Genomic DNA, 23,069 nt, shown 5'->3' with positions numbered 1-23,069 from the left:
AGCGTGAAAAAGTTTAGAAAAAAATTGCGTGCTCCGTTTACTATTGTCCGCACTGGTACGGTCTCAAACCTAGACAACCGAACAGGCTTTCTTCCAAGCCATGGGGCTCTCGTAGCATTATATGGAGTCACTCTCGGGTGGTTGAGGCCAACTTATTTTGATCTCCACTAGTTCCACTGGTTTAGTGAAGCATAGCAGAGCATGCACGCACAGCTCAACTCACTCTGCAGAACCTGTGCAGACCGTTTGAGAGTTTACTGTTACTGTGAGTTCCCATCGTACATTCCTCTTAATTAGATGGCATTTGTTGCACCCTCATGCACAAGGGACACAAGCGAGGCACAGAAAATGGCATGATCGGTAATGAGCCGCTTTCTTTTCTTTGGCTCGGGTAAGAAACGCAGTAAGACGCGTTAGTGTCGGTGGCGAGCTGAGCTAGGCCACCGCATGCATCACAACTGGACGGCGGGGCCCTTGGCAGACGCCACCTGGTACTTGGCTATCTTCAAGATGACATGCTCCAGCGTCACCTCGCTCATGAGTATGTCGAACACATACTGGGCGAGGTGGTGCTTCATGTCGACGAGAATCCGCGCCAGCTCGTTCCACGGCGGCAGCCTGGCGATCTCGTACTCGACGAAGGCCGTCAGCTGCCCGCTAAAGGTGGCAGCGGGTAGTGCCGACCTCACCGCGCCATCGATGGCCTTCCAGGCTGCCGGGTTGTTGTAGGCCTCAGGCTTTAGCTGCAAGCCAACCGTAGATGCGGATTTCACGGCCGAGGGCACTAATTTGCACGCATCGATTGTTTATACACTCACTGAAGGCAGGAAATAATTACGGAAAAGAAAATTGCCTAATGTACCGATACACATATCACCTCCTGGCTCTGTTCACGGCTGGTTTTCAGGTTATTAAGAATCAAAAACATCATATAATGTAATCTAAGGAGAACAAACCCCAAGAAAAATGTTAGTAATTTATCTGCCTCCGTCGCTACCAGCAAGTTTTCAGTATTATAGGTGCGCCCCCAGAAACGACATGGGTATACAACCAAAGTCCTTCAGTCTGACGCAGCTAGCACGGCGTAAGAAGAGTTGTGTTATCTGGTAACTTTAAGAAGTTTCCGTAATATGCACCAAAGGTTCAGTGCTAAGGGATTACATCAGTGTTCGCCACGAATTAAGTATTTATGAAGTTACCTGGGCAGCGGGGGAGACCATTGTTATTGCAAAGTGCTCTGACGTGTGACAGCCACTTGTCGGACTGACCTTCAGCTTGAGGACGAACCCTCGGCACAGCCTGGACTGCAACTCGGCCAGGCTCCCGATGCTGCGTATTAGGCCGTCCACCAAGATGGCCATGCGGTCAGACATGATGACGGCGTCACACAAGCTGGTGGTGGCCAGCAACACGGCCGACTTGCTCAGCTGGCGAAGCACGTGCACCGACTTGTAGATGGTGCGCTTCGCGAAAGGGTCGAGGCCGGTCGCCGGGTCGTCCAGCAGCAGCACGGGAGGCAGGCCCACGATGGCCACGGCCACCGCCAGTTTCCGCCGATTGCTGGCGCTGCATTTGAACAATTTGTTACAGCTCTTGGTAATGTGCGCGTAAGAATTCTGTAGGTCTGTTTCTATATCTATAATGACGTCATTGCACCGCTTGTTAATGAACTATTTACACAGTAAATTCGAAATGCACGAAAATATGACATGGAGCCAAAATTTAGACTCATCAGTTAAACGGTGTGCCCGATAAAAGCTACAAAATTAACTTTCATATGCCTTCTATGTTCTAAACTTCCGATAACCGGCCATTACTATATCTTCAGTGCTCGAATGCTGTTTTACTTCATACTTTATGATGCACTATGATTACTTCATGGTTGGTTTTTGTTGGTGGTACTTCATAACGAATACGAATAGAGATACTAAATATGCCAAACTGGTGACATCATGGTCAGCCATTGAGTCATTTGTGTTCGCAACGAAATGAAGTGCAGCGATGGGAAGAATTCTTCACACTTACCTGCAGTTGTCGATGGTGTCGTCTGCAACATCGGTCAAGTTGAGCAGCGCGAACAGGTGCTCCACCAGTGTGGCCCGACTTTGATGCTGTACACCGCGGATGAGTGCGTACAGCGTCAGCGTCTGGCGTACGGTGAGCCGTCCGAGGAAGGTATCGTAGTCGGGGCATAGGCCAGTGCACTTCTCCCAACGGGCTACATCTCGGTGGGGCACGTCACCGATATAGGCGACTCCCCCGCTCGGCGCCTGAATTCCCGAGAGCACGTCCAGGAGGGTGGACTTGCCACTCCCCAGCACTCCCAGCACGGCAAGGGTCTCGCCTGGGTCGACGTGGAAGCTGATGCCCCGAAGAGCAGCCACCCGGTCGTAACTCTTCTTGAGGTCCAGCGCCAAAAGGGCAGGCTTGCTGAGGTCGCGGCGCTCGAGCACCTTGCTGACATAGTTGCGCTCGGCCAGGACATCCGGCGGGCCCTTGGAGGGCGCCTCCTCGACCTTTTCGGCAGATGCAAACCAGTGACGCATACTGGCGTGTTCGAAGAGGACGAGTAGCATCAGACACACGAAGCCCTCAATGAACATGACCGTCAGCTCCATCATGGCACCGTCTCTGCGAAGCAGCAATCGCGAATGAGCCACATCTGAGCGTATGGTTGAATCGATTTAGCGTTCCGAAGCGGCTAAGGCTATGAATGATTTCTCTCTTTTGTTTGTATACACAATCGCTGCTCTGGCGCTCTTCCTCACTCGCCGGTATGGTGTACGAAGCCTTCCATTAAACACGGTGGACACTACATATTACTCGAACAGTCTTCTACCTTCCGACGATATATATTAAAAAGCTGAAACAGACTCCAGACAATTTTGGTCGCCCGAGGTTTTGTAGCCTGCATTGACATAGCACGAAACACGGGCGCCTTGTGCTTTGCTTTTGTAAAAATACGGCAGCCGTGGCAGCGACCACACCCAGATCCGAAGTCGAGCACTCAAACACACGTGAACCATGACGGAGGAACTTAAGCTTTCGTTAAAAGGGAGGATCATAAATATCTGTTTACACCATTTGTGCGCCAGCTTCTTTCTGACATACGCGTCTACGTTGCATTCGTTACCGAATATATGCGCAGTCACAATATCAGGCAATGTGCATTGCTTGACAATTCTCTAGAATGTGAATAGGGCTCAGGGTGGAATAATAAAACTCCCACCGACACGATCACCTCAGATTAAGTGCCGAGCCGATACTCGAATCAGGTACAGCTCAAGCGCTCTTTTGAAGCACACTTGCCTATGGAATGAGGTGGTCGACAGCGGTTCCACAGAGGTACGGTTACTCTGGTAGTACGTGGCGCAGCAGTAGCGAAGGCCAGTCATCATGATGGCTGCGTCTTCAGCACTGTTCCTCACGTAGGCGCACACGTCGTAGATGATGCTCGTGTCGGTCGTGTGCGAGCAGAAGGCGTTTTCCCGGGCCAACTGAATCACCTTGACGTGTGCCCATGAGGCGCTGAATGGCGGGCACAGGTAGAGGAGCCAGAGCAGCGGATCCCTCGGGTGCTCTGTACTTACTAGGTCTTGGCCGCGCTCTGTCTCCACCATGTACAGTTGGTATCCCAATGTGGACACCAGACCTGCATGGAGGATCAGTGAAGAAACATTTACTATTTGTACTGGTCGAATGTGGAAAAAAACGGGTGTTCGCACTCGATCACCGCGGGTCTTCTAAGAACGGCAGAAGAGTAGAGAGTTCAGTAAGGACATGATATAATGGAAAATGAAGCGACAGAGAAATCTAACGATCACAAGTGAGCGACACATCAGAATACCGAGTTACTGAACTGCGATTACAACAGAGCAGCAACAGCCAATTTTTTTTTACAGTTACACTCACGTGTTTAGAACAGCCGATCGCGCATTTCTGACGTACTCTGAGCACTACGGATGCGTATACTGACTGACAATGCGAACTCCAGAATGAAACTAGTGGTTGAGCAGTAGTGGGAAGAAGTGACGTGACACTGCGCATTGCTTTCTGGTATGTCCACTGTTCTCAAAACTATGTAGAGGGCAGCATATGTGAAGTCTGTTAGCTGCGATATCATAATGGCGGGAATACGTCTAGTCTGCCTCCGGGCACTTGTAATAAGGCCGAGAGACAAGCGGAATGTACTGTGAAGAAGCAGCGATGCGGCAAATGTAGACTGGAATATACCGGACACCTCACATCGGAGCGCATTTTTGGAGGCATTCTAACAGCTTTTCTGAATAACGCCCGTTCCCCCCGTTGAAACCTGCTCTGGTAGCTCGGTGGCTTTGATCGCAGCAGCCGTATTTCGATGGAGGATGGAGCATACAAACACAAGGAACCTGAAGTAACTTAAATCTGTCCAGAGCCCTACAGATGCTGCTCTTAAGAGCCCAAGTATCACTTGATGACGCTAGTTATTGCATGCTAGGGTACTTGCTTTACCCATAGGATTAGTGATTAACGATCAGAGTGGGTCTGATTACTGAGAAAACGACATCCCATTCTAAAGAGTTTAAGCTTGTTTGGTGCAACTGAAATCTTGCGTGAAATTGTAAAAACTTTGTATAGATGGTGAAATTGTAGAAGGCCAGGACATGATTGATACATTGTACCAATATTTTGTTCATGGAGAACATGAGCCATCGTTAACCCAGCCTCAAATATTCAGGTTCTCTGCCCACCAAAACACAGTATTTTTAAAGCAGTGTGCTGCCGCTCAGTTATGCTCAATTTTTTCAGGATTTAAAAATTCCTGTAGTTGCGATGCAGATGGTTTGCAGATCCGACCGGTAAAATATGTTACACACGATATATCTCCTGTCTTAGTCCATGTTTACAACCTGTGTATTTCGTCAGGCACGTTTCCAGATAAAATTAAAACCGCTAGAGTTCCGGCATTACATAAGAAAGGCGATAAGCTAGATATCAAATTACCGTCCAATCTTCGTTCTTCCTGTTTTCTCAAAATGACTCGAAAAAGTAATACCCAATAAGTTGTCATCGTTTTGTACTAAATTTGAACTCATACAAAAGGGTCAATATGGTTTTCAGAAAAATACGTCAACAGAGCTTGCACTCCATCAAAAAGAGCACCTCTTAAATAACTTCGAGCAGAAATTTGCAACCATCGGTATACACGTTGATTTTTCACAGGCTTTTGACCACAAACCACAGACTCGAGAAACTTGAACGCTACGGAATAAGGGCTTTCTCATATGAAATAATAAAATCTTATCTAGAGGAAAGACAATAGTTTGTTTGTATGTGAGGTGTAAACTCCCAAGTAATGAAAATAGCCTCAGGCGTTCCGCAAGGAAGTATTCTTAGCCCCATTTTTTCAACATCTACGTAAATGATATTGTCTTCATTCAGGAATATGTAAAATTCATAATGTATGCCGATGACATAAGTATATTTACTCCATCTGTTTCTCCAACCGACTTAATTATTAAGGCGAACGATCTGCTATTTAGATTAAACAACTGGTCGAAAGAAAACAAAGTGAATGCATACAAAACTAAAGCCATCATTTTCCGGACTAGTTGTACGCGAGTACCTCCAAATGTTCTCTTATCTTTTAACTCTACTCATATCGGAATCGTAAATAGCTTTAAGACCCTGAGAGTTTGTCTCCGACACACTTCAGTGGGATAATCATGTAAATTTTGTTCTTCAAAAAGTTAGTCGTACAGTGAGACTCATCAATAGGAATCGTTATAACTTTCCATCATCAATAAAACTATTACTCTATAAAGCATTGTTCGCTTCCCACATAAATTATTGTTATTTAGTATGGGGCACTACTCAGTCGAACCTCAATAAGATATTATTATTACAGAAGAAGACTATGCGTGCTATTGAAAATACATTATACACAAAACACACCACAGAAGTTTTTCAGAAACATAAAATAAGAATTCAACATATGTACAGATGTAACTTGCTCCGACAGTTTTATTACGGCAATAGAAAAAAAAAAAAACACAGCATTAGCTAACGTTTCAACTCTACACCAATCAGTGCCTTTGCATTCCAAATGACATACAGAATTCTGGCAGATACCCAAAACTAGAACAAACGATGGGCTCCAAATGCTTCGCCACAGCTTGCCTACATTCTTAAACTGTCTCGAAAACCAAGGCATAAGTACTCGTAACTTTACCCCTACAGAATTCAAATCCTTCCTACACTCGGATCTTCTCACTAACCTTGTGTAAGAAATGATTGTTCGATACTTTTTCACTATTAATTTTATTCTTGGGAGGAGAAATGTTCCGTAATGTTTTAAAACCACTGCTGTTCAACAATCTTTTTTTTGTAATATTTTTTGTGGCAAAAGTCTAAGTTTAGTGATTTATGATTGTGTATTAAATTTAATGTTTATCTATGTTTAGAATAGCTATCATCTAAAAAGATTGTCAACGCCTTCGGGGATTGTGCGTGCATGGATCCTGCGCTGTTGCTTGTAAGGGGGTCAAGGGCCCTTCAAGCTGCTTCCGTGCAGCTTTTTTCCTTGGCCTCCTCCATATATTTTATGGAAAATAAACAATTGAATTGAATTGAAAGGGCTGTTTCAGCAATACGATTTAGGTCTAATGGCGCACTGCGATTGAAACAGAAGAGTTCATAATGTCTATCTTTCCTGCCGACAGATAATTGGCGGCTATGCTTTGGAGAAAATCGACGCAAAGCAGATTCGCTTACCTGTGAAGAATGTCAGTGTGTTCACCACCAGAAAACCGGAAACGATGGAGTCCGTCAAAAATGAGAAGAAGTAGACAAACGGCAGCATACTGTGCATGTGCATCACGTGTATCACGATGCTCATGACAGCTGGAAAAAAAAAAAAAAGAAATTTCAGTTGGCCTCAGTGAATAAAAAAACAAGCAGGGGTCAACGGTCGGGCGATAGTTCTGTTAACATGAAAACGCGGGTTTCAATGTTTATTTTATTGATTTCTTTTACGCTTTAACGATTACTAACAGAGCATTCATCACTGTAGCAAACTACTGCGATTTTCATGTTTATTAGAAAAATTGTAAATTGGCCTAGAAGATGGATTAGCTCTGCTATGCCTGGATATACGCAGCGAAAAGCAGTGACTACCTCGGGATCAGAGGTGAACTTTTACATTTTTTGCCTGTAAATAATTACCTAATTAACTTATAGGCCTATTTTTTTTCTGCAGCAACATTAAGTCAGCCTCTATCGATTGACACCCCTCATTATCCTCTACCACTTCTCAATTACTCGCAACGGCTGCGGACACGATTTTACAAAGTCTACGGACACGGTCTGCGGACAGAAATCAGTGCACATAGCGAAGTAACGCTTTCGCGTTAATAAATTGTGTGATTGTTACTGAAAACTCATATTTATAAGCAAAGCAGCCGGAGGCTAGTGGCAGTGAGCCGTTGCGCTGAAAAGTACCTGTCCTTCCCGCATAGACCAATCGCGGCAGCATGCGGTGTTAGGGTGGGCCCGCCGGTTATGGAATATTTTCCAGAGAAATCCATGACACGCCTTATGTGAAATAGGTGCCAATAATGCGAAAACTCCTGAGTAGACTTCCTTTCTTACAAAAAGAAATTAACGCGGACTTTTTTGAATGCGAAAATATGACTAGTCGCATCGCACAAAACTCCTTGGTGACCGTTTTCTAAGGCCGAGATGGCGCCAAAGATATACCGTGTCCCACTATCGTGGGACGCGGTATACAGGCAGAGCTGCTAGGTAACATGAGGCATGCGGCCGAGCCAGACGCATGCGCTGCGTCAAGGTAAAGTGCGCTACGTGCATCGAGAAGCGCTCGGTAGCGCGCTGCATGCCTCAGCCAAGGAAATGAGGACGTTAAGAAAGCGGGTATGTTTTTTCGGCGAGATGGAATTACGCAGATGCGGGTGAGGCACGCAAAGGGCAGAACGCAGCTCATCATGTGAAGACAGCTGCGTTGTGAAAAAAATTCCCACACGTTGAGCAGTCTGAAGTGCCTCTAATGAATTTTCGTTTCATTCAATGGAACAAATGGGACAACAGAGAATAATAGAATCGCTATTCAAGCATTTGGAATTTTCGCATACCCTACTTGCGATGTATCCGTCCTAACCAAAAGTTAATGCCGGTCTCCTCAGCCTACATGTTTGCTTTAATATAGTTCACACTCAAGTTTCGCAAGCAGTGTGCATGTAAGGACGATTTAAGGCAATCATGTGGCGCGCGCGACATTACTGTGCACGTGTGCTCTTGCAGACGGTGGCACGTATGGGTAATAGCACAATTTTGCGGAGCATGCCATCCTGATTGAACCAGACCGCCTTTAGCTTTAGCTACAAACAGATTGCGAAACGAAATATAAACAGTTTGGTTCAAATGCAATTGTGCCTTGTCGCCTAGCACGGCACTGAAAACGACGCTTCGCAAGACCTCTAGCCTGCTTTTAAAAGACAGCAATCGACAGGAATGATTGTATCGCAAAATATTATCCCTTAATTTTTCGCCGTCACTTCAAAATTGCTATCGAGCAGACAACTTTTGTGTCAATATTTTCTAGGCCACCCTTGATCTAAAGCCCCCCAACAGGGAGATGTTTGAAGTGCTAAATGCGCATTCAATTATAAGCAAAAAGATGAAGATTACCGTAGCTGCGGAAGTACTTGTAGAAGATGAATGTAGGGAACAGCATGCACATAAGGCCCACGGCAGCAATAAACATGTCCCAAACATAGTTGGCCAGCCAGTACATGGCAGGGGATACTCCTGAGACGAACTGCAAGCGTTTCGAGTGGCTGACGCGGTCGTCAATAGGGAAGAAGACGAAGCTAGCTGTGGCTACCGAAATGGCTGCGGGCAATAGGATGAAGGTTGAGAGTCTCAGTGACACCATGTTGCCGAGGTCTTCCGCATACTTCGCATTCTCCGTGTGCCTGGAACTGATGATATTTTTGCCCCCTTTCAACGGCCGAAGCACGGCCAACACATTGTCACCACTGTTTTTTGTTATTTTCCGCAGCAGGGTGGTAGAGATGACATTGATGGACAGTGATTGTGTGTGGAAGGAATCGCCGCTGAACCACGCCACAACTTTTCCAGTGCTTGCGTCATTCTTGTCGGCGACGAACTGGGCTCCGAAGAGGTAGTCACTGTGGCCACCGCGGTTCCTCTTCTCGAGTTCAAGGAACTCCTCAAATTTCGACACTTCGTCTACGGCAAAGCCTTTGGACTGAATGTATTTCCGGTAGCTGCCTTCTGCTACGTCTCTTGACCCGTCGTCGAAGGTGACGAAAGTTTTTTCGGACTTACGGAAGCTGCTCAAATCGTATGCAATGTTGTCTGCAGAGAAAGGTACCGACACCTGAGGCCCGGATGTGGTCTCGAACTGGCCTCTTAAAACGAGGATCACTGTGGGCACGATGAAGCAGAACAGCGGCAGCGCCAGAGTTTGCCAGGTGTAGTGTCGCCGCTTGTAAATCATTGCCACGAACAGTTGTCCTACGGTGGGCTTCTCCGGCTTGAGGTCGTAGACAGCCTTTACATGTTCCTGGATCTCTATAGACGACTCATACTTCTCGCCACCTGCAATTATACCTCCTTGGTCTTCCGTGAGCACGCTCATGTTGGCCACGCTGTAGCCGACGTCTTCCGTTACAGCGTATTTCTTGTCGGCGGCCCCGGTACCCCCTTCCATGCGCCGTTTGTACTCATAGTCGCCGGAATCCATTTCCAGTATGATGCGGAAGAAAATGTCCTCCATTGTGACAAAGGTTATTGTAAAAGATGTGATACCGAAAGCCGCCTGGTTAGCTTCAAGCCCTCTCAGCGCTATCGCCACCGGCGTGTAGTCCTCGTGATTTCCTAGACCAACAGCGGCGAAAGCTCGCTGATCTTGTAGGACGCGCGCTTGCGGTATGGTCTGGAGGATACTGGCTAGGACACCTTTGCCGTTGAACTGGGGTCCTTTCATCACTCGTACTGTGTACCCCCAGCCATAGCGTTTCTGTATAAAGGGTGTGGTACCGTAGCACTTGTGTCCGGCATACCCCAAAACAGCAAGCCTGTCGGCTCGCTTGTCAACTTCGTACACGTTTTGAGTTGCCACAATGATGCACATCGTACGTTTCAGAGAGATTAGTGCATTCCAAGCTACCTTCCTTGCCTCTGGAACCATCCTGACGAAGACTTCGTCCATGACCAAAACTTTCGGGCAAGTCATGAGTGCAATGCCAAGACTCAGCATCTTTTTTTGAGACCTGTCCAGTTTTACGCACACTGTGTTCATAATTGGCCCAAGCTGGAGCATGTCTCGCACTTTAGCTAGCTGGGTGTCGAGAACAGCGTATGCCTCGTGCCTCATGGAGCCGAAAAACACCAGATGTTCATGAACGGTCAGCTCCAGAAAGAGGACGCTGCGTTGCTGAACGTATGCGAGATGCTCCCGAGCCATGGCTGTTTGAAATTCCATGTCGTACCCGAAAACGGTTACTTGACCAGCACTAGGGGGCACAAAGCCAGTGAGAATGTTGCACAGGCTTGTTTTTCCCGCCCCACTTGGAGCCACAATGCCGAGGATCTCTCCGTTGTAAGCCTTGAAGTTGGTGTCGCGCAGAACATGCCTCTGCTTGCCTTCATACTCCAGCTGACTGACAGTGACGACGGCTTCACCGGGTGGGTACTTCTGGAAGTGGTATCCGTCGGGTGCTTTCGGTTCAATTATTTCCACGCTACCCTTGCTGCCTGGTATCCAGTAGCTTATGGTGAACGGGAACCACGGCTCCAAGGGCACGCCGATCGCGTAGGAAAGCACGTTCCCGAAGTACCAGATCATAATGACCACCAGTGCTGCGTAGGCCAGCATCATGATCCAAATCTCCACCATTTTTACGTTGTCCAAACCAAGTACCTCTTCGTGCACACTTTCAAAGCGGTACTCCTCGCCTGACGGGGAAAAAAAGCACGAAAATGCGATAAGTATGTTGCAATATAAAAAATACATGCAGCCACCACACGCACGGATGGGTAAGGGTGAATGTGGTATGAGGACTGCTGAGAGGCTATAGACAGTGAAGTTAAGAAGCGCTCGCGCTTTGCTGCCAGCTCACCGAGACCCAGTTTTTCTGTGATCGGAAAATACAAAAAGGTACTGTTCTGGAACAATAAGGAAAGTGTTCCATGTGAATACAAGTGCAGAAATCTGAAAAAACACTTCCAGCTTCCCAAGGTTATTACCATGTGGTACGTGGCGTCTAACACTTAAAAATGGAGAGGATTTTTTTTTTTTTGATGCCGTTTTTTTTTCTATGGCGGCTGGAAATAATTCGTCCAAGCGTAGGGCTTCTCAGCGAAGAGGAGTATTTAGCCATGACAATGGCCATATCCATACAGAATCTCGAGATTTCCTTTTTCACAAAAAATTACAAGTTTAAAAATAACTAATATATCCCCAATGGCTACGGGTGTTTACTAAAGGCGGCCAATATAGATGAAGGTAGTTGCTGAATGTCCAGAAAAGCTTGGCATGACAAGTAAGGGTTGGTTTGGGTTATAGGGAAGGTGGCAGATAGCACTTTTTTCTAATCTAATCTGGTACGAGTAGCGCGATTCTGATACAGAAACGAATACGAACAGTGTAGGTGGGCTAACGAATGGAATACAAATCGAATAATTGAAGTGGAAGTAATCAGTAGTAAGTAGTAAGTAAGCAGTTAGAAGTAGTAGTAGTAAGAAGCAAGTAACTGTTGCACACGCTAGTTTCATGAGTGACCGCAAAAAACAAGAATTGTAAGCCACGGAAGCTCGGTGCGAGTGAGTGCCGTCTAAAATTCTGTTCTAGTTATTGTCAGAGCCCTTCAATGTTCTTTTTGGCCACGAAGCTCCGGCCGAAGTTACATATAGGGTCAGCGCTGGCTGCTAGAGACGCCGCCGGAGCTGCCGTGCGTCGTGATATTTAAGCGAAAGCCTTTAATTCCTCATCGTTGTCGACAAAAGGTTGGTTTGGTTTAGTTTGGTTTCTGGGGTTTAACGTCCCAAAGCGACTAAGGCTATGAGAGACGCTGTAGTAGAGGACTCAGGAAATTTCGACCACCTGGGGTTCTTTTAACGTGCACTGACATCGCGCAGCACGCGGGCGCCTTGCTTTTCGCCTACACCTAAAAGCGGCCGCTGAGGCCGGGATTTGATCCCGCACTCTTGGGAACAGAGTGAGGCGCCGTAATCGCTGCGCCACCCCGGTTGTCAGCAGAAGGTTGTCAGCAGAGGTGTTGAGTTTTTGCGGATGAGTTTGTGTTACGAGCGTTTGCATTAATTAAAAAGGGCTAGGCTATGTTCCCCAAGAGCTCTCGGCCGCTTTCAGCGACTCGGCAGGTCATGTCACACCGGCGTTTAGCTAGTGTTATGCGCCTCCACCGACTTGAAACTTCGTCAGCCGCATCGTATAATGTGGCCTGAGCTGCACTGCGCCCCTGTCTTCATTCTCTAAATTTTCTGAATTCATTCCCCGCAATCGTCGAAATCAAGCTCACAATACTATGGTCTATTTTCTTGTCTACTTGTGCAGGAAGGGAGCCGGCGCCGGTTATTTGGGCTGTAGTGTTCCATGAGGCTTGTATTTACACTCGGCATGCTCCCGCTTCTTTGCCCTTGCACGTATGTTCGGAATGCGTTTTTCTCCTTCAAGCTGTCTATTCTCCTTCCACCAAAGGCATCCGCTTCCGAAAGATCAAGCGCCACCCTTGCCACCATCTCGCTCAATCGTTTTGTCTTCTTATATTATGGCCATGCCCATTATGGTGCCTGGTACATCAAAAGGAGAGAGCAGCCTCTCTGGCTTTAAAGCGCGGCCTGCCGAGGCCATCGTGACTCTATCCCTTGTCTGTGCGTACCACCATGCGCACTACTGTCCTCAGGCTCTAGGCATCCACCTCGACAGCAGATAACTGACACCCTCTTATCTGTTTTATCCCCTCTAGTTTTTATCTACCTCTCTCCTACCCTCCCCCTGTTCCTCTCATAACAGGCCACGGCCGCTTTCCTTCTACTTCCATGGTTTCGCGCTTGGCTCCTCGCATTCCTGTCCGTGCGGTGACACTTTGGGGGACATCCTCCATTACCTAAGCGCTTGTCTGCTCACCGCGGATGTAGCCGAGCAGCTTCCCGGCTATCCATACTTCGTTTCCCCTGACGACTTCTCTTTACTTTCTTCCCATCGTTCTGTTGCGCTTATTATTCGCATTGTTGTTCGCTTTTCGTCGTTACTCTCACCTAATCGCATTCATTCCCGCCCTGACGGTTTGTAAAGGCCTACGTGCCAGTCTGCTACATGTCTTATGCTGTCGAGGGCACCAAATGGCCAATCTTGGTGGGCTCTGGCCCAGCCCGGCATGTGGACATGAGGCTTTACTGTTTACTCGCTCTGTGTAGACCTGTAGAATCTTATTTTTATTTTAATTTCTTTGCCTTCTAGCTCTTTCTTCCCATCGTTCTGTTGCGCTTATTATTCGCATTGTTGTTCGCTTTTCGTCGTTACTCTCACCTAATCGCATTCATTCCCGCCCTGACGGTTTGTAAAGGCCTACGTGCCAGTCTGCTACATGTCTTATGCTGTCGAGGGCACCAAATGGCCAATCTTGGTGGGCTCTGGCCCAGCCCGGCATGTGGACATGAGGCTTTACTGTTTACTCGCTCTGTGTAGACCTGTAAAATCTTATTTTTATTTTAATTTCTTTGCCTTCTAGCTCTTAATATAAATTTTGCTAATGGCTGTTAGATGGGCAGCTTTCTTTTTTTCTTTCCTCTTCGATATTTTTTTTACTTCTGCGATGGTACCTTTCCATTTTGTTTTCTTTTGTTTCGCTGGTTACGCATCATCGCATCATTTCTTCTTTCCGTACCTGTTACTTTTCCTGCTTTGCTTTTTTCTGGTCCGCTTTTTGTTTCTCCAAGTTTTTTTTTTTATTCCTCTCGCCTTTTCTTGACTCCTTTTCCTTCCCACAGTTTCCCGCACCTTCCCTCCTCCTGGCCACCTGCGCGCGCATCTCCAGCTTCTGGGCAAGCTAGATCTAGCACTGTTGTTTTTTTACTCTTCTTTCATAATAATTAAAGTTTTGATGCCTCTCTGCACACGTTTCCTGCTTGTCATGTTTGCCATTTTTTCTGTCTAATTTGCTTTTTTCTTAAATATTTTCTTGGGTGCGCGTCCGCCCTTTTATATTCAGTTGGTTTTGCTAGCAGTAACCTCTGGTTCGGTGCTGAATTTCTCTCACATTTATTTTCTTTTACGCATCTGAGCTGGAACGGCATGCAAACGCTTACAAAGCGCTCGACATGGTCCCACACGCAAAAATTACATTACGCGAATGCTAAAAGTATCGCAAACTTCTAAGTGGTCGTCAAATCACCCTGCTCTTCGACTGGTGCCGTCACTGCTCAGCGGCGCCGCGTCGCGGTAGCCACGAGCGGTATATGAAGCTCTCCTATAGCGTTACAGAGAGTTCTTCATGACCAATAACCATTGCGGACTATGTTATTGCGCTAACTTACTGTTGTGCAATCCACCTGCCAGAAGCATGTTTGTTATTCTTTGCGCAACGCCGATACCGGATTTTCTTGACAATACGTGTAACCCTATCACGTTACCATAACTATCCTATATCCATTAATAACATAGGCTTAGAATACACATTCTATGAACTAATAACGCTATAGCATTATAGACCCCCGCGTCAGGAAATCCGGCAACATATTATCGACGTCGGAGCATGCCTTTGGCAGGTGATAGCTGTTAGCTGTCATAGCAGGGCGCCGATTGGTCAGCGGATTGTGTGACGTCACGAGGCTGCATGACACAGCAGACTTGTCATGGGATGCCTAATCGAGTAGATATTTTGAAATGGAAGTCGAGGCCTCCAGGGCCTGTGGATCTCGAGTAAGATAGGGTACTCCAAGGCCACACAGCCACTTTTGCCCAGCTCAAGTAAAGCGGGGTTTTACATCTATGTCGCGCGGTATTTCACATGATGTGGCAGCTTAGCGTATTCTGATGAGTATGAGGGAAGCAACAGAGGCACCAATTATGGAGCTGGTTACCATGCAAAAAGAAAAGTGCATGTGTACCAAAGGATGTCTGCAAGGGAATTCGCAGACGGGAGCCAATCACGCTATCTCGTCATACCCTTAAAGTCGCAGTTTAAATGGCTGCTATTTTTTACACGAAAACCCTATTCGGTATGAGGATAGATTGACCAGTGTATGTGAAGCCACTAACTTTCATCCGTACACAGTGCACTCAAGCACACTGATTTCGTGTTAACCGCCATAGGTAAAGCGGCCTTGAAACCTTTAATGTGCTGTCACTGAGGTCCTCAGTCACTAACTTCATCTATCTTTTCATTACGCCTTGTGTAACCGGAAATCCTAGCCTCAAACCAAAACCGAAATGAAACGCGATGTTATTTTGCACGTACTTTGCATTTAGTCAACTTAGTTAAATCAGCTGCATTTTTTTCTGTTCCCGGCTTCTTCATGTATTATCGTGATATTTGATTGTTAAGTGAAATCGATTCTTGCTCTTCAGAGCTAGCAAGCATACTGCTTTCGAGCTGAGCTGTACGGACAGCAAGGGCTAGAGAACACGCGAGATAAAAGAAATATTTTTTGTTTAGGTGTTTCACGGCTCTTTTATTGTAAGAAACAACTTAAAAGAACAGCAGTTGCTAACTATGCGCAATGATACGCGGTGTGTATTTCTACCCTGAACAGTGAACGAAAGCAGTCTGATATTTGGCGGCTGCATATCGATGGAGGTGAAACGGAGGTGTCCGTGTGCTGTGCGACATCAGTGCGCGTTAAAGATCCCCAGGTGGTCTAAATTACTCCGCAGCCCTCAAATGCGGCTCCTCTTTCTCAATTTCCCCTTTCTCTCACACCATCCTCCTTTCCATTACGGCGTGGTTAAGGTGTCCAGAGAACAAGTATGAAAGATACAGCGCCTTTACTTTCCTGTGAACCAAACAGTATTGTTTTTTACACTAAACAAGCCAAAGCCAGTGAAATTCTTGAGGTTATAGTTCGGTGTGACGGTTAGCTTTCTATTTATGAAGCAAGGTAACCTTTAAAGGCGCACTACTTTTTCTAACTGAGGAATTGTGTGTGGTGGTAACTACAGACTTGAGTTTCATCCCACTATAGTAATGTATAAGTTATTTTGAGCGGCTGCTCAATAGTTGAACGGAATAACTTATTTGGCTCCTGATGTTGTTAGCCATCAATTACACTTATCAGGAACATAGTGCTCAGTTTCTTATACGCCTTATAGGCCTTATTTTATTCGCCTGTTTATCCAAAGAACACAATTGCAGGCAAAATGGGAAGCACTACGCGTTTTCGAGTATTTTTCAGCCAATTTTTCAATAAATTAGGAAGACTAACGTTGCGAACGTCCTGCAAGATATGAAGAGCAGAGAATACGTACCTGTAATGGCTGCGCATCCCATAATCCTGAAGCACCAGTGAAGACCCATGCATGGCGAAAACGCAGTCAGGAGCTTAGTGGTTCGACCAAGGGTAATGTAGTCGGCAGCGTACCCATCCAGGTCTTCAAAGGCGTACCAGGGCACCAGGTAGGTTGTGAGCCAGTAGCACAGAGCGAATACCACCGCGGCCGTTGCGTTTTTGAAGAACAGTGACACCAACATTGCCTTGACGATGTACATCACGGAGAATATGAGGAATATGATGATGACGACGAACTTGTCGATGCCCATCAGGTACGTCTGGGGCTGCTCGTCACTCTCCCAGTTAGGAGCCACGAGCATGTGGATCATATTGCACAGGACGGCGACGAGGCCGACCATCATGGAGGCGATGAAGTGGCCCAGAAAGTAGATGGCGCTGTTCAAGCCGACGAAACGCAGTTTCTCGCGCATTCCGCTGTGGTGCTCCTCGACGAGACGACCAACCAGAGTGCAGAACGGAACCATATAGCCAATGCCAGCTCGAAGCGCAGTGAATCCGTAGCGCGATCTGCAAAATTGTGGAGAACGAGAATGGTTGGTTGGTTTGTGGGGTTTAACGTCCCAAAGCAACTCAGGCTATGAGAGACGCCGTAGTGGAGCACTCCGGTAATTTCGACCACCTGGGGTTCTTTAACGTGCACTGACATCGCACAGCACACGGGCGCCTTGCTTTTCGCCTCCATCGAAAAGCTGCCGCCGAGGCCGGGATTCGATCCCGCGTCCTTGGGAACAGTAGTCGAGCGCCGTAACCACTGCGCCACCCCGGCGGGGTGAAGAACGAGAATGAGAATGATAATGAATGATAATGATAATGAGAAGAACGAGAATGATAATGAAATGACCTCGAAGCAGCGCGAAAGACGAAGCAAAGTTATCTGACAGGCTTCGATCAGGGCATACCATGTCTGCCGACTGAGGTTTAGATCAGTCAGAGAATTCAGCCTTCCCTAACTTTAAGGGGCATTATACGGCTCAAATGCATTAACGTGAGGAAAGACGTTAAATCGACGTCCTGTGATAGTCCAAGCGCACTTAATTACTCTGTGATGCGAAGATTTTCCCCTATTGTACTGCGTTTATGGAGCCGACGTGAAACGTCATATCCGTTTGCCGTCGCGCCACATAAATGGTGTGAAAAAAAAAAAAAAAAAAACATTTCTCTGTATGCAAAATTGTGATGGTATCAATTTATTTCGTGGTCTAGATAACAGTAAGAAAACGCGTGGAAGATTATTTCTCCTCTCTCGTCTCTATCATCACAGCACTTCTTCCGTGATCCAGATTGCCCACGCACATCTGCTGCTTGTTTTTAAGAAGTAATTTATTTTCATTTATTATAGTTAATTTATGCATCAATGCGTACTAGACTGCTCTGTCTGATTATTTTTTACTGAAAAACCATTCATTTCTTACGATGGTGGTCAAGATAACCGCGCAATAGGCTTGCAGCAGGACATTGTTGATTCGGGTATAGAGTTACATAGAACGGCGCTAACGCCCGGTGAGTACATCCGTAGTGATTTCTGACTTCTAAGACGCGTGTTTTAGAAGCATTTTATCGTCTACTTAAACGACACTGTGGCTACCAAGTCCTTTTTTTTTTTTTTTCATCTATTCTAGCTGATATATTTAAACAGCACTCCTTACTACCTCATCCCTCCGCTACGTTTTTTTTTTTTTTCGCAAAATACTGAGCGGCAATGTTTTAAAACAACTAGTCCCAGAGATTCGAAACCGAGACTGGGTTCTGATCCACCAGAAAAAAAAAGCATCCAGAGATATCATAGATACTGTATAGATACTGTCCCAAAGCCTATAGTGTGCGCGTAGTTGCGATAAACGGGCTACAGTGAATTACAGTTTTGGTGTAAAAAAAAATTGCGAGGGACTTTAGTAATTAAAGTAATGAAAGGCGAAAGCCTGAGAAGTCTCATCTTGTCTAGCGTTCCTGCCATCTGCAATCCACACTTGAACGCGCGCCAAGGAACGCCAGTCGGCATAAGCGATGGCGTACCATCCAAACGCACACTTGTCGGAGAAAGTGTCCCAGATACTGCGCCTTTCCTCCAGAAGTCTCATCTTTAGCATTTCTGCCATCTACAATCCCACACTTGAACGCGCGCCAAGGAACGCCACGCGACAGCCGCCGCAAAAGCAGGACACACTTTGTCCACGACAGTATGAGCCTAAAGGATTTCGCCCTAATAAAATTACGAGGGACTAAAGCGACTAAAGTATTGATAGGCGAAAGACTGAGCCCCGCCGTGGTGGCGCAGTGGTAAGACGCCCGACTACTATGCCGGAGTTCCCGGGTTCGAACCCGACCACGGCGGCTGCGTCTCGATGGAGGCGAAACGAAGTGGCGTCCGTGTGCTGTGCGATGTCAGCGCACGTTAAAGATCCCCAGGTGGTCGAAATTACTCCGTAGCCCTCCACTAGGGCTCCCCTTTCTGTCTTTCAACTTTAACTCCCACCTTCCTTCCCTTACGGCGCAGTTCAGGTGTCCACAGAGCAAGTGTGACAGATACTGCGCCTTTCCCTTCCTGTGAACCAACCAACCAACCAACCAAAGCCTGAGGTCTTATCCTGTTTAGCGTCCCTGCCATCTGCAATCGCACACTTGAGCTCGTGCCAGGGAACGCTACGCGACAGCCGCCGCAAAAGCGGGACCAGGGTGAGGATGACGCGGCTGCGTTTCGATGGAGACGAAACGGAGGCGTCCGTGTGCTGTGCGATGTCAGCGCACGTTAAAGATCCCCAGGTGGTCGAAATTACTCCGTAGCCCTCCACTAGGGCTCCCCTTTCTGTCTTTCAACTTTAACTCCCACCTTCCTTCCCTTACGGCGCAGTTCAGGTGTCCACAGAGCAAGTGTGACAGATACTGCGCCTTTCCCTTCCTGTGAACCAACCAACCAACCAACCAAAGCCTGAGGTCTTATCCTGTTTAGCGTCCCTGCCATCTGCAATCGCACACTTGAGCTCGTGCCAGGGAACGCTACGCGACAGCCGCCGCAAAAGCGGGACCAGGGTGAGGATGACGCGGCTGCGTTTCGATGGAGACGAAACGGAGGCGTCCGTGTGCTGTGCGATGTCAGCGCACGTTAAAGATCCCCTGGTGGTCGAAATTTCCGGAGTCCTCCACTACGGCGTCTCTCATAGCCTCAGTCGCTTTGGGACGTTAAACCCCACAAACCAAACCAAACCAAACCATACTTTGTCCACGACAGCATGAGCCATTAAAAGCTTTCGCCTTAAAATTACAGGGTCTCTGAAAGGGTACCCTTCCTGTCCTATAATTTGCCTCCCACCTTTAGCCTTTTGTCGGCATTCGTTGCAGTGTTACATAAAATTATAATTGACTTACAGGAAAGGAAAGGTGCAGTATCAATCGCACTTTCTCCGGCAAGTGTGAGTTTGCACGGTACACCCTATCGCGTGGCGTTCCTTGGCGCGCGGTCAAGTGTGGGATTGCAGACGGCAGGGGACGCATCCCGCCTCGGCCAATCAGAACGCCCCAAAAGCGGAACACACTTTGTCCACGACAGTATGAGCTATTATTTCGGCTTAATAACCAAAATCAAGGTCGGAATTTTCTTCTTCAGCAAAGCAAGAACAAATATCAACGGCAGCTGAAGTGAGGCCACAGAACCAAGGTAACACATTAACCGACTGAGCCCAGAAAAAGGGAAAAATTAAAGTTTCGCTGTAACGAAACAGAACCCCAAGAGAAAATTGGTACAAGGATCATGAATCAGTAAAATATGAGGAGGAAGCGCAGAGTTTGCATTTAACTTAAAAGACAGCTTGCGAAAATGCAAAATATCCGCCACTTTTTGTGCCGTACATGATCTTTGTGCACTGGCAAAATACAGGTTGGGCCCATCTTGGCGGGGCATACATATCTGGAATTTCAGGTGGTGTTAATAGTCTATAGTGCCTCCAGGTCAGACCCGTCCTGCTTATCCAAGCGATTAGGCATACCTACCGTGTACTGAAATTATCGATCGGCGTACACGACAGTTTTCAGGATTTAATAGCTGGGAACAACAACAACAACAACAACTCACCTGACGTCCTTGGGATACGGGCCCTCAGGTACCCTGTTCGTCACGATCGTGTACTGGCGTTCCTGTGAATTCAGCTCTTTGCGCACCGTGGTCGTGTGTGCATGCGCTAGCGCCATTTGCACGAATGCCATCGACTCGCGCTGTGTCAGCGTTGATGGCAGGGACTCCAATATCCTGAGGCTTTTCCCCCGCTGCGACAGGTAGTGGAAGTCATCGTACTGGCTCAAGCGGAACTTGAGGTCTCGCGGGTGACCGCTGGTCAGGCGGCGCCGGTTCGATCGCTCGAAGGACAAGAGCTCGACTACAACAGCGCGTTGCTCAGGTCCTCGCTTGGGCACGGGCACCACACGTTTGAACACAGGTATCACGGCTTGGATGTTGGGGTAGCCTTTGACTTTTGGTGGCTCTGATGGAAACGCTGTCGCCATCAGTGCTTGCGCTTGTGCGGAGTTGGGCGTGTAGAGAATCTGCGAAAACGCGCACGAGGTATGCAGCTGACGTTTTCTGCGCACAGGCTTTTTGGGGATAGTAATCTGCCCGCAGTTTGCAGTACCACATTAGGCTTCTGATCAAGCGCGTTCACACCTGGTATGAATGGGTAAATCGATGAGATAGACGGGACGCTGAAAACCGTACCGAAGGGTGTTTAGCAAAAGGAAAGCTGTTGCATTACCTAAGTAGTCTGTAATCGGTGTAGTTTGTGCCGTATGTGTGCCTTTCATGGTGTTCGTATTCTATATCGCTCGCAAGCGCTTTTCTCAAATGGTGTCCATATATATTAATGTGAGCATTTAGAGGAATGGCTTGATTCAAGCGATGTATTCATTGAGAGAAGACCGATGGGTTGTGGGGCTGTCCTTAGCTTTTTAAACTGTTCGCGCTCCTTTTCCTTTGTCTGGCTGCGCGTGGGGGCAACGCAACTGCGCATGCGCGAAGGTTATCGCGGCGCGTGACATGTGCTATGAGAACCGGAGGAGTGGCGAGAGCACTGCTGCGCGCGGTCACGCCGTTGGTGTCGGCTAGCGGCGCGAAGTATCCGATGTACGCGGGCTGCGGAGTGGAACGTTACCAGAATGAAGACGGAAGCGGTGCCTCGTGGGCTGAGTCTTTTGCGTGAATTGTGGCCACGCTGGTAGCGATGTATTTTGTGCCGCTCTGAGTTCTTTTGCCGAGATGCGGCGGAAATGATCGGAACAGGAAGCATAGTCTACAGTATAATTTCATTACATGACTGACACAGGGAATAGCTGGCACGCGCTTTGCTTACCAGTTGGGGAGCCCGAAAGGCACTCAAGTTCCGCTCTTCGAACACGCTCGCCGTAGTGAACCGTAGGGAGTCATTGCCGGACCCAGATGGCTTCAGGTAGGGCCGGTCGTTCTCAATGCCGACAAAGGACAGCAGCACAAGGACGACCTCGGCTAGCGCAAGAAAGTAGTGGCGCTTGATAAGCTGCACGAAGACGTCCTTCCAAATAATGGCGGTGATCTGTGCCAACACGCCCATGGTCCTGCACAGGGAGGACCAGTTAGGAGCCTAGTGGCGAGAGGAGCGCTGCACGAACATTTAACTGAGCACTCGGAGCCTAGCCCAAAAACATTGTGGTTGTTATGGCACAGTAGCAGATAGTTTTGCGGTATTTGCGCAGCTATTGCGATCAGACCTTATCTAATAGTGCATTCCTAGCATCAGTGATTTGTTGGTTTATGGGGTTCCACGTCCAAAAGCGACTCAGGCTATAAAGAACACCTTTGTGGATAGCATCGGATCATTTCCACTACCCAGCGTTCTTTAGCGTGCGCTGACATCACGCGGTACACAGGCGCCATGTGTTTCACCTTCATTGAAGCGCGGCCTCGGCTCAGTAGTAGATCACCCTGACCACTGAGGTCGCAGTGCTGCGGCCATGTGCAGCATGGAGATGAGAATTTAAAACAAACTTTCATTGCGACACGAAGCATTGCGCTGGGCAGGTCTGAAGCGCCAACCATTCATCGGCGAAGTACCGTACAAGAACAGGTAAAGGTGGTGCAGGAACACTAACATTACTATTCTGAGTGCGTACCAAAAAACTATACATCCTCGCTTCGAATTACTTGACGTGTGGCTTCATATTGGGGGCGCACCTCCACGCAGGGAAAGACTGAGCCGCTTCCATTCCGTAACCCCAGGCTGAACTGGTGAACAATTCGTTTCTGTTTCTTTTCGCCCAGTTTCAATTCTGAAAACATCCTCAGAGCGCCTGAACAGACGACATTTTCGCGTTGGCATGGAGGTTGTGCAAGTATAACTGTGACAGCGTTTTTTACGCCTACTTTCTGAGCAAATTACGCGTCCCACAAGCAAACAAAAACAAAGAGTAAGGATGGTTGATTATATGTAATCCGCATTTCGAAAGAATCAGATTAAGGTACTTGCAGGCGTTTACTAGATCATAGCAATAATAATAAT

General features: G+C 47.4%; 1 protein-coding gene across 1 annotated transcript; it reads right to left on the bottom strand.

The window, feature by feature from the left end:
• Positions 1-452: 452 nt before the first annotated feature.
• Positions 453-22,124, bottom strand: LOC146198649 (phospholipid-transporting ATPase ABCA3-like). The gene is made up of 9 exons (XM_084591944.1): positions 21,888-22,124; positions 20,621-21,087; positions 16,511-17,061; positions 8,686-10,980; positions 6,754-6,882; positions 3,310-3,652; positions 2,026-2,631; positions 1,269-1,566; positions 453-743 (listed from the first exon to the last, which is right to left on the bottom strand). Exons 1-9 carry the CDS (start codon positions 22,122-22,124, stop codon positions 453-455), a joined length of 5,217 nt encoding a protein of 1,738 aa, XP_084448070.1.
• Positions 22,125-23,069: the final 945 nt, after the last annotated feature.

This window comes from Amblyomma maculatum, chromosome 2 (assembly GCF_055883805.1).
Source record: "Amblyomma maculatum isolate TAMU_Amacu chromosome 2, ASM5588380v1, whole genome shotgun sequence".
NCBI lineage: Eukaryota > Metazoa > Arthropoda > Arachnida > Ixodida > Ixodidae > Amblyomma > Amblyomma maculatum.
The sequence above is the reverse complement of the archived record's forward strand: the minus strand, read 5'-3'. Positions and strand labels throughout refer to the sequence as shown.